The sequence below is a fragment of the Anneissia japonica genome, unplaced genomic scaffold (genome assembly GCF_011630105.1).
Source record: "Anneissia japonica isolate Jap-2015-1 unplaced genomic scaffold, ASM1163010v1 scaffold284709_len978187_cov192, whole genome shotgun sequence".
NCBI lineage: Eukaryota > Metazoa > Echinodermata > Crinoidea > Comatulida > Comatulidae > Anneissia > Anneissia japonica.
The window spans coordinates 376047-388037 of NW_022757342.1; the positions used below are offsets into that span (position 1 = coordinate 376047).

The following is an 11991-nucleotide window of genomic DNA, read 5'->3' on the forward strand; positions in this document are numbered from 1 at the left end:
ATGCAACACCTTGCAACACTTCAACACAATTTCCAACACCCTGGGTGTTAAAAAACTTATGACACCCATAAAGTGTTGGATTTTAACACTTGAATTTTAAGAGTGCATGATTAGTAACGTTGACTCTCCCCCCAGGTATTGAAAAAAGAACAGGATTACGTAATTTATATTGTGGAACAGAAAGAGAAAAATTAACGGCAAAATTTCCATCGTAGATAGCATTCATACATTTAAAATAAGATAATTGAGAAATAATGGGAGGTCTTCGTTTTTCGGGGCTTCGGTCTTCGTTTTGTAGCACCCATGGATGTCTATAAAACGAAGACCCTTGAAAATTTCAACAAACAGACGGCTAAAAAAATCTTAATTTTGATTTTGTGACAGTCTATCGTATGATCATCAAAATAAAAGAGAAAAAATAGGGGTCTTCGTTTTTGGGTCTTGGGTCTTCGGTCTTCGTTTATAGACACCCGCGGGCAATCTGAAGAATGGTACGATGCTTTGCTGGAGCCTCAGGGCACTTTGTTTGTTCGCTTCCGCATACCTCACAAAACATCTATGTGGAACATTATATTATATGAATTTTGTTGATTACTACAGTATATTCATTTTATATATAATATACTGTAATAGGTCCATGTATACTATAGTAGGCGAAATATTCTTGTTAAAATAATTATTCTCCTATACTCCATGGAACCCTGACTCTTGTAAACTAAATGTAAGAGGGTTAACATTGAGACGTGTAATTAAGTTAATTTTACATTTAAACGGCCTGCAAACTTTTACTGCTGGAGTAAAAATACCATTCAAGTTATGTATAGCTTTAGAATCGCTGTAAATTCCTAATACTAGGCCTAATAGTATTATCTAGAAGAAAGAAAAAGGAATTATTGATTTCCCAAAACAAGTCAGAGGTAATTTCCGGGGCGTCTAGAAAACAAATAGTTCCCTTGGGCATGACCCTAGACCGCCTAGGGTAGTGTTGTCTGTTGTCTCTCATCGACCCCCCCCCCCAACCCCCACTTTCGGATCCGCCCCTGTATAATTCTTGGAACAATTTGAATATCGTCGTTTGCATGGACCCTGGAGCACACATGACCAACGACTTAAAAAAAGATTGCTATAGCAACTTTTATTATCTTTATATAGTAAAAACATAGAGCAAGAATGCAACTGGTCTCTATGCGTTTCAGCGTTCACACTCATGTGTCGCTTTAACACCTGTATTTAATGGACCTTTTCGGGTCAATCAAACAACTCCCTGAACAAACTTAACAATTGACCAATCAGAACAGTTCAGGAATACGAGCGTGTCCAAGAACCACACGTGTTGTCCCACCACAAGCGCACGTGTTTTGAGTATGTTTTTAGGCCTACCATGTTTTTACACTCTCGTTTGTGGGACCTTAGCAACAATATCCAAGGGGCGGGGATTAGCGGAAGGTTCATAATAATAATAATAATAATAATTTATTTGGATATTCACTCAACCACAGGGGTGGTGCATCCTAACAACAACAAAAATATAAAAATTATAATCAAAATGAAAGACATCAAAACAACAAGGTAATCAATTTACTCGACTCGACTGTTATGCTGTATTACTCGTTTTGCTGCCCTCTATACTATCAATTTACTATTTTGACACCTGTCCGATTTTTTGTGTTGCTTCCGTGATGGTGAGTATGTGGTTTATCTTCGATGTTCATTTACGTTAATGACGATTCCTAATCTAAAGGAGGGAGGGTAAGTGCATATTTATCCGACCCATTTTAAAATGCTATCCAATACTGATTCGGGTAAAAAATGAATGATGGGCTTACCTGGAGAAAGGTGAGCAGATCAGAAGAAGTGCGGACACCATAACAACAACAGTGGGCGTGTTGGAATATGGATAGGCCACTGTTTTGATGCACCAATATGCCTAGCCCAGGCCCCTATGCCTATTTATAGTTTGGGCCTAGGGGCCTACTACTTGTATAAATACTGTATAAATCGAGTAAATATCGCGCGCATTGTATCCAGTTTATTTTTTTACTTCCTAGGGTTAGTGCTTACTGCTGGAAAATTATAAAATACAGTGTGAGAAACTATGTTACAAAATACTGAGTGTTTATAACACAGGCGTATATATTAACATTGTTGTTTTAATTGTATTACTATTAAAGTATTGTATTGTTTAGCTTTTTCCTTGGGAGACTTCTTCCCCCCCCCCCCTTCTTTGGAAATAATGAACTTGTTTCTATAGGGGATATAATATTGTTATCATTAATTATTAATATTATTGTTGTCTTAAATAATCATGGTACATTTTGTAGATCTTCGAGAATAAGTGGACCAGACATTGCCATCACGATGCTTGGGATTGACCCACGATGTGAGATCACTCCCGAAACAGCAAAAAAAGCTAAAGCGCAGCTGAATGAGAACCCAAGCACAACAGGTGCTGCTTTGAATGGTTTACGCAAATTGTACACAACTAGATCGGACATTAATTTTGAGCAGGATAGTGATGACTTTCTTCTGCGGTTTTTAAGAGCTGGCAAATTTGACCGTGATCGAGCATTTGGGATACTCTGTAACTACTATACCTTCCGCAAAAAGTACAAAGTGACACCGGAGATGTTGTGTGCAGAAAATTCTGCAATCCAACAAGCTCTGTTAGACGGTTTCCCAGGTGTGCTTAATGATTTGGATGCGCATGGCAGGCGTGTGCTTTTATTTAATGCAATCAACTGGGAATTCTGGCTGTACAGTTATAAAGAAATTCTGAAAGCTCTACTGCTTAGCTTAGAGTTTTTAGTTGAAGATGAAAATGTGCAAGTGAATGGTATTGTCGTTATTATTGACTTCAGTGGAGTTCAATTCAAGCTTGCTTCAAAGGTCACACCATCGTTGCTTAAACTCACCATTGAGATGTTTCAGGTACCTGAGTCACAAAAAGAAATATGTTTTTTTAATGGATACCTTTATTTATTTTTTCATTTTATAGTTTCCTTATTTTCTTTTTTAATTAATGAAAGCATGGAATAATTTTTTCTCACTGATTTCTAATTTTTGTTCTACACAAGTTTGATCATAAAAATGTCCCTTTGGATATATATAACAGTTTTGATTTCTGCAACACTAAGTTTGACACACCCTCCTTTATCATTTAACACTCGCTTCCCTTACTATATTTTACAAGAAATGCCCTTCCCTTTAGAATTTTCCTCGATCCCACTCTTTTACACAATTGGCTGTATCTACAGTACTTATCCTCTTATTGACTAATCCATATTTCATGTAGTATACCCATTTCCCTGTTCTATGTTGCCCATCTTCCCTCCTTTGTAGTACACTCATCTCCCCTCTCTGCCATACACACATCTCTCAGATGGGTGTAGGCTGGTTGTGGGGGATATGGCTAATTAGTTTCTCTAAGTGGGTTAATTAAAATTCTAAAAGTGACTATTAAGATTTCATTGGAACAAGGATTTAGTTCCACATTCGATATTCTCAATTTTCGCACCCTTCCCCCCCCCCCAGACTGTTTCGCACCATTCAAATATCCCTATCTCCCTTCCCCTTAATCTCTCCTCCCTGTAATACTCTTTGTATCTAATATGTTTCCCATTCCTTTTTGACTGATTTCACCTATTATTATTTATCGCGTACATTTTTTTTTCACTTTGCAGTACAGTATTTTACTTTTGGTTTTACCTGGTGTATTCTGTTGTTGATTTTCTATGATTTCAAATGTGAATTAGGTTGTGTGTGTCTTGTGATGTCCCAAATGTGTGGCAGGTTGTTCTGATCATTGTGAGTATACGCTCTGCATGTAATGTTATCATATGTACATATCTTAATGAATGCATGGTATTTGTCATCTATTTGAATATTTATCACTACCATTATAAATGTGCAATTATTTCCCATTCTTAAGTAGGCACTTTTAAAACATTCCAGGCTTCATGAGAGCCATTAATAATCAAATACTATAACCAGTTTTGGGGTTTTTTTTTTACTAATTCTTTTTATGGTTTTTGTCATTTTTTTCTCTTTATAGACTTAATTTTTTTTTTTTTTTTTTTTTTTTTTTTTGTAGTGAAAATTTTTTTTTTTTTTTTTTGTGAAGTGAATATCAAATTCAGTAAATTAAGTTAATCTGGTGTAAATCATTCATTTGTTTTTTAGTCTGTTAGTTCTTTAATTCATTCATTTATTCATTCATCTATCCAAGCATTTATTCATTAATTCACTGGTGTATTCAATAAATCATCCATCCATCCATCCACCCATCCATCCATCCAACCATCAACACATCCACCCATTTACACATCCACCCACCCAACCATCTACCTATCCATTCATCTATCCATCCATCCATATATTTATTTATTATTTCACTTGTTTATTCAATAAATCATTCATTCATTTGTGTATTATTTTATTCATTTATTTATTCATTATTTTCTTTATGTATTCATTTATTCATTCATTACTTCATTCTTATAAATTTATTCATTCAATCCATTAACAATGTATACTCTGGTTACCTTTCTAGGACTGCTTTCCCTGTCGTCTTGGTGCATTACATATTATAAATCAACGTTGGTTTGTTGACACTGCTATCAAGCTCTGTAAACCATTCTTAAAAGATGGTATAAAGAAAAAGGTACATTTTGATACATTAATATATTTTTAAAAAAAGAAAAAAAGAGTGGTACATTTGCAATTATAGATATTTATACGGTGGAATTTAAAGAGATACATTTGTATAATAAGGTTTATGATTTTAGCCATGTTACTTATGTGGTATAAAGAAAAAGGTATATGAAATTTGATATATTAAAATATTTTATTAAAATAGTATAGTTGCAATTACAGATATTTATACAATGGAATTTAAAGAGATACATTTTTATTTTTATATTAAGATTTATGTACATGGCAACAACTTGGCTACGCTACACTACATGGTTCACAAAGAGATGTTACCGACGGAACTCGGAGGACTTAAGCCACCATACAACCACTTCTCGTGGGCCAAACAGCTAATCGGTTGTAATTACAAACCAGGAAAGAACAGCAATGCTTCTGGAAACAACAATGTAACACCAGAGTTTGTAAGGTGAGAGCTGTGGTTTGGCTGCAAAGGTGTCTATTTTCTAATCCTAAGGGCTTGGGTATAATTCAGACACAATGCACAGAATTTGGTTCAAAAGAAAAATAACTCCATTTCAAGTCTCAAAGAGGAAATTTATATACTTATTTCACTCCACTGCAGGAGGAAGGTTTTTTTCCAATTGCTCATCTTTTCTCTATAGCTTTTAGGTGATGCCTACAAGTGTCTTAATTTCATCCCTCCATTTCTTCATTCGTCTGCCATTCTCATTGAGCTTCCTACAGTAATTCCAGTCTGGAACCTTAACACCATATTTATAAATGAATGGAAAATAAAACAATGAAAAGTTTACTAGTAAAAGTAAGCTATGAAAATATTGAGGCTATTAAATCAACACAAGCAGTAAATTGTATGATATAAGTGCATTATTGTTCGTTGATTTCTCAGAGCAAGGCGGGTTGAACTGGTGCACCCATCTGCCAATGACTCCCGCCCCATGACAGCAGTAGATGACGCGTTAAGAATGGAAGAATTGCCAGCAGACGAGAACGAAGAGTTGGAGGAGATGCTACTGTTCCTGGACTACTGACGCGGATTATTAATCGACTGGAAATACCATGGTCTTGTCCAGGGACAATGTTCAGTACCTATAATTCTAAGACTAAGTATAAACTAAGTATAAGTATGCATTCTCTTTATATGTTGCTCTCACTATCCGTGAGAACAGAAGCGGAACCTGTAAATTTAATTCGTAGCAAATAGGAAAGCAAATCTATTTTGTAGATAAGATATGAAAATATACATAGGATAATTCAAACTTAATTTTCAGTGGAGCAAACACATCCATCATGATTGGAAAAAGGATTAGATGTCTGGTGTCACAATTTTTTTTTATTATTATACATGAGGCTACTACAATGGTTAAGTGGTGTAGTCTACTTCGTGAATACTTACATGGATAAACCGACTAATCACCTATTCTCTCCCAAAAGAGAACACCCCTCAAAAATATAATGGAACAGTGGTTGAGTGGCGTATTTAAGGGTATTAACATGGGAGATGAGGAGGGGTTGATTCCTATAGAGGGGAATGACAGTGAGAGAGTGGAGGGATGAGGTAAATTTTAACTACATCGCAATAATTCTTTTGATAACCAAATTTCCAATTGGTTGGTTGGTGGGGGGGGGGGGAAGGTGATGTTTACTGCACCCTATGCTATCCTTAGATACTCAACTGCTACTGGTCATAATCTGTAGTTGCAGTTTATTTTTAGTACACTTCATGTAATTAATCAATCTTCTAAGATCAAAGTCAAACCTTTGTTTCTTCACAAGATGGGTGTTTAATGCACAAGAGTATAAATGCTAGATCTTCTCCATGTATTTTAGAAACAAATGCTTTAGCATGTTAATAAAATGGCTGCTATATTGCACAATTGTAGATTAGTCGAGGGTCAGAAAAGTCAACAAGGGATAGAGGGCACACTCCTTCCTAGAAAATGCCACTTTATCGAGTATGCACATGACCATGGCAAGATGTTAACTCTCTAGTACATTGGCCTAATTCTGTACATTGAATCCCATTATGTAAATCACCTTTAATAATTTTAATAAAGTTCTACATATACTGCATGAATATCCATACATATAATTGCTAACTTTGGTATTTATTTTGAGGTTTTTGTACATCTTAATGGTACAGTATTTAATTTGGACAGGTTTTTATGTTTACAGCTATTTTAAAATATGGTCCAGGTTCCATAAATATGATGGCAAAAATGAATACCCTAGTAAAAACAAGGTGAATTGTTTCATGGAGGTAGAATGGGGTTCATGGTTATGCAAATAAGCTGACACCAAGCTTTGGTCACATGATACCTAATACCTGTGACTGTCATTGATTTTGTCTATAGTGACCTTGTAAAACAGATTTTGTTTTTGTTAATATGATTGATTTTTTATTTTAATCCTAGAGACAATAGACTTTCATATTTTAGTTCAGATATTGTACTATATTAGTCGCGTTAGGATAAAGCTAAAAATAGTTTGTGTTGCCCAAGCTACCAACTGAGTAGCAGTGGCTCTAGAAATGTGGTAACAGGTCCGACCCTGTTAGGGCAAGGACTTCTAACTGTTAAAAGTCCTTGGGTAGGGTTCATGGGGAGATGTTTTTATGGTTTAGTATGGTCCAAATTGTGCTTTTTAGACCACAATTTGGCAATCGAAATAACCTTATTTGGAGAGGCAAATTAATATACAGTATTTGGTCTGATGACCTTGTCATGATGTTGGACGACTGGGAATCCAGGCCTGTCTGACGGGGCCCTATTCCCACACCCCCGCTGGTGCAACTGCCCGAAAATCTATAAAGTCTAGGGTCAGCATGTTTGTTATTTTTCATTAATATTTAGTAAACTTTCCTGTTTAATACAGTATCTATGTCTCTAACTATATTCTATATATTTATGAACAAGCGCACACAGCCTATTATGAGGGGAAGTGGAGCATTGTGGAATGGCAGATTTGGAATCTTACTACCATATACCGGTATTTCTAATAAGAACATTCTGATCCATTTTTTTTTTTTTTTTTTTTTGCATCCACAATATTTAGTAATGGTATATGCAAGCCTCTGTGCAAATTAAGGCATTTTTTATGTTAAAATTTTGTTGCCCATTACTGCTACTATTGTAATTTTATGGGTAGTAGGGCCATTTTTTACATAATTATCAATTTGTAAGGTAATTTCTGCAATTTTGTACTGGTTTCATATTTTTTATAACTTTAAATGAATTGCATGAATGTATTATTTACATTTATTAATTACATAATTTGAATTTAGGTTTTTCTTCCAATGAGCCTTCAAAAAAGCTTCCTATAACCCATAAATCTGCTTTAGTTTCAACAATTTTGGGTGAAATAAATGATACAAAATAATTTGTTTCACTGAGTTTATTTGAGGTTCTTGCTTAATAGTTAAAGGTATAATTGAGATCAACATTGTTCCTGGATGTGATGAGGAGTATATCTGCAGACAGATTAGCGAGTGGGACACTCTAGGCTAGCTCAAGTCTTGAGAAGGAATACATGATTTCCAAAGCCTAAAATGCATAGAGGAATGATTTCTGGCCATCATCAGGGGCTTTGTACATGGTACAAAGAAGACAATAAGCCATTTTAAAAATAACAGAAACAAAACCACATTTGTAGATAAATCTATTTTATGCTATTTAATTCAAATTTGATTCATCAAGATGATAAAGATATGGAATCGGAACAATCGTGTTGCCTTAACACATTGAAATATGAAGAAACAAAAAATATCATAATGTTGAAAAAATCTGTACATTACATGTGCAATATTATTGCTGTTACACATACAAGGTAAACAAATTGGGGTCTTAAAAGCCCCAAACTATGGAATTATCAAAGCGATGTGCCAGCATCTACTGTAGTGCAATCTTCCTTCAGTTCAGTGTTTGTCTTTGCATCAAGAGTAATTGTTAAAAAACTACATCATACTTTGCCTTACATTCTAATAATTTACATATGAATTCACCTGTATTGTACGCAAATTATTATCTATTTATTAATCATTGCAAACCTAAATTTCAGATTTTTACACGATGAGAAAGAAACTAAAATCTGTACAATACATGTGTAAATATGTGTCTCAGAATGTAGAAACATCTTCACATCGCACTCCTTTGGTCACATGACCACATTTAAAAAAAACACTGAATATCATACAATTGTAGGTGAAATCCTTGTAAAATAACCATGTTATTTCAGTCATGCTTGCTTCAGATTTATGTTTTTATATATGGTAATAAATAAAAGTATCAAATTGTATTTTGTTATTAAAGAGCATGCACAAACCAAAACACTACATTATAAAGATTGAAAAAATAATACATAATAGACATAAAATAAAATGCAATACATTTACAAGAAGAGATTACAACATTGTAGTTTTGGTTAAATATGAAGTCAAAATCTTTGACATTTGCGTATGATGATGTCGTATCACATCCATATATGGGTATGATGATGTCAATACATACCCATATATAGGCATATCTTATTCGTATTTGTCACATAAAAATTGATAGTGTGGATTGTGTTTAAAGTTGTAGTCCCATGTTTTCCACAATCATTTTTGTAAACCAACAATCCCTTAAAAAATATAGACATCCTGTGTTCTCATTCATGTGATTAGCTTGGATGTAATGCTTGACCCGAAATATATTCAGACACGCCCTGCCGTCATATTCACAGCGAGCAGAATGCAACTATTATACATAAAAATTACAATTCCTAATAAGCATTCATTCAGCAGACTATAGCAATCATGGGAACCAATCAGATTCAAGAAATTCTGTTACAATATATCCAAAGCATTATTAATTATTAAAATGTTATCTTTTTAAAACCAGCATTAAATGATGAACATCAAGGTTTATTTTTGTTATAAACAAAACTTCAACTCAAGGTTCAATTGCAGTTTAATAACAAACAATGACATGGATGAGCTGAATATAGCTTGGAAGTAGGCTATGTACAATGAAATATAGACACTTGGAAAGTTTACAATGTTACAGCATATCAAATTTCTATATAAAAAGTTTCTAAATACATGAACAATATATGTGAGGTCTCACTACAAAATGAGTCTCATCGTTAGAAGATCAAAAAATGAGTTTATATTACATTTTGGTAGATCACATTATAAGCTTTAATTTGGCCTTTGAATGGCTTCCCTAGGATAAATAGATCCAAAGATGTTAGCATTTAAAGTTTAAATGAATAAGAACCTGGTTTTGAGAAAATTGGCCTCAAAGATAAAATAACCTGTACAAATAATAGGACTAGAATTACAGAATATGCAAAGAGAACACTGCTTCCGTTAGAAAATTCACTTAAAAAGTACACAATCATAAAATACAAGTATCAAGTTATTCAAAAACATTAAAATCAAAATTTTGTAAAAATGTTGCCTTTAATCTATTTTGGTGAATATCTCAATATGATTTCACCAACGATGTGTCTCATTTCGTGGTAAAACCTCACATATTACATCAATACATAGACAGTGCTAAAAACAAGATTTTGTATTTCCCTCTCCATAATTTGGTGTTTGTTACTATATGCCTTACGTACAGAAATTATGAGTACTATAATAGATCTAATGCATCCCCCAAAAAACTGACCTGTTTAAACATGGTACGTTTCAAGGGGTTAGATCACAAATAAGTACAAAGCCTTTTGTTTGTATGGAATATATACAATATAATGCATTTGTATACGTAACTGGAATCCATTAGTAAATCATTTAAATTATATCACAATCCCAAAGGATAATACATAAATCCTCAAATGTATTATCTAAACAATAATATTTGAGGATTACATACAAGTAAAATATACAACACACTGATTTTTCTGCCCATGCCTTTTGGGCCCCCCCCCCCCAGGTTTTTTGGAAGAACTTAAGCCCTCAGTCATGGGCTCGCTTCGCTAATAATAGGTCCACTCACTCAACAGTGCACCCTAGAAAAAAAACAGGGCATAAGCTAGGAATGGGGATACTGTAGTAATAAGCATAAGAGACAAAACGATAGGAAAGAATAATAGTTAGAACTGGAACGAAAGGTATAAGAATAGGAAAAGATATTATTTGGGATGGAAATTTGATATAATCATAATTTTCATAATCTATTTTTTGGGATGGAAATTGGATATAATCATCATTTTTTAATCAATTTTTTGAATAGCATAATGGAAGTTCCATTAATAAGCATACATACTTTAAGAATGATACTGTACTATCCCAAAGTTTTGAGTTAAAAGAACTGAATTTAAAATTCTCTTCACAGCACTGAATATGTGTAAATTTACATACATTACTACCTTTTTGATGAATATAAACATGAATTAGACATTAATTTAACAAAATAATCATATTAAATAACGATAAATACTACAGGGTACTGTAAATATCACAAATTTTCCTAGCTAAATGCATTAAAATAAAAATATTAACAATGATAATTACAATTATAATAAATAAAAAATTATTATAATTATAATCACAAGTATAAAAACAATGCAGTATTGTATTCTATCCACACATCATTATGCCTCTTCCCCCCCCCCCACCCCTACTAAGAGCATACATACAACAAAAAAAGGTAACAGGCAGAAAATTATACTGTACATTAACATTATTTACATGTGAAGAACTAAACAACAGATTCTAAGATAAAAACAAACAATTTCAACTTATAATTAAAAAATGTTTAGCAATTAGATACTACATTGCACCAAAAGTACAACCCTATTATCATTCACAATTTCACACCGCAAGACAAAAATATGTATCCAAAATATTAATCTTTCTATTAGTTACATTGAATTAAAGACATTCTTAAAATGATTCAAACTCTAGTGCATATTTCAAGTGAAGACACATACTGTAAAAGATAGTGGAGTGGTAACTTTGGCCCTGCTAGCTAATATACTGTACAGTAGCTTCCTATGGCAAACATTATATAATATCTATACATATATATATTTTTAACTATATATCCCTTATCAAGATGTGTTTCTTTGGCTGGCATTGCCTCTCTGTGATCACAAATCACTTTTCCATTACATAAAATGCAATACTCTCTTACCTACATTAAGCAATTATATATCTACATTAACAATATATATTCTGCTGTTTATGGAATTAGCATTATGATAATTATTTGTTTATCCCATGTCAAAAAGCTTACTAACATTGAGGGTGTTTACATAATATATTCTCAAACCATTTTTAGTGTATCACGAAGGGATTTGATGCAGCAAGAATTATGTGAAACAACTGTTAAAAATTGA

The 11991-nt window shown here is 33.4% G+C and overlaps 1 protein-coding gene across 1 annotated transcript; it reads left to right on the forward strand.

Moving 5' to 3' along the window:
• The first annotated feature begins 1631 nt into the window (after nt 1-1631).
• LOC117124654 (clavesin-2-like) lies at nt 1632-8046 on the forward strand. Its single transcript, XM_033270964.1, has 5 exons — nt 1632-1749; nt 2322-2928; nt 4550-4660; nt 4923-5116; nt 5558-8046. Exons 1-5 carry the CDS (start codon nt 1721-1723, stop codon nt 5697-5699), a joined length of 1083 nt encoding a protein of 360 aa, XP_033126855.1. The 5' UTR covers nt 1632-1720; the 3' UTR covers nt 5700-8046.
• The last annotated feature ends 3945 nt before the right edge of the window (nt 8047-11991 follow it).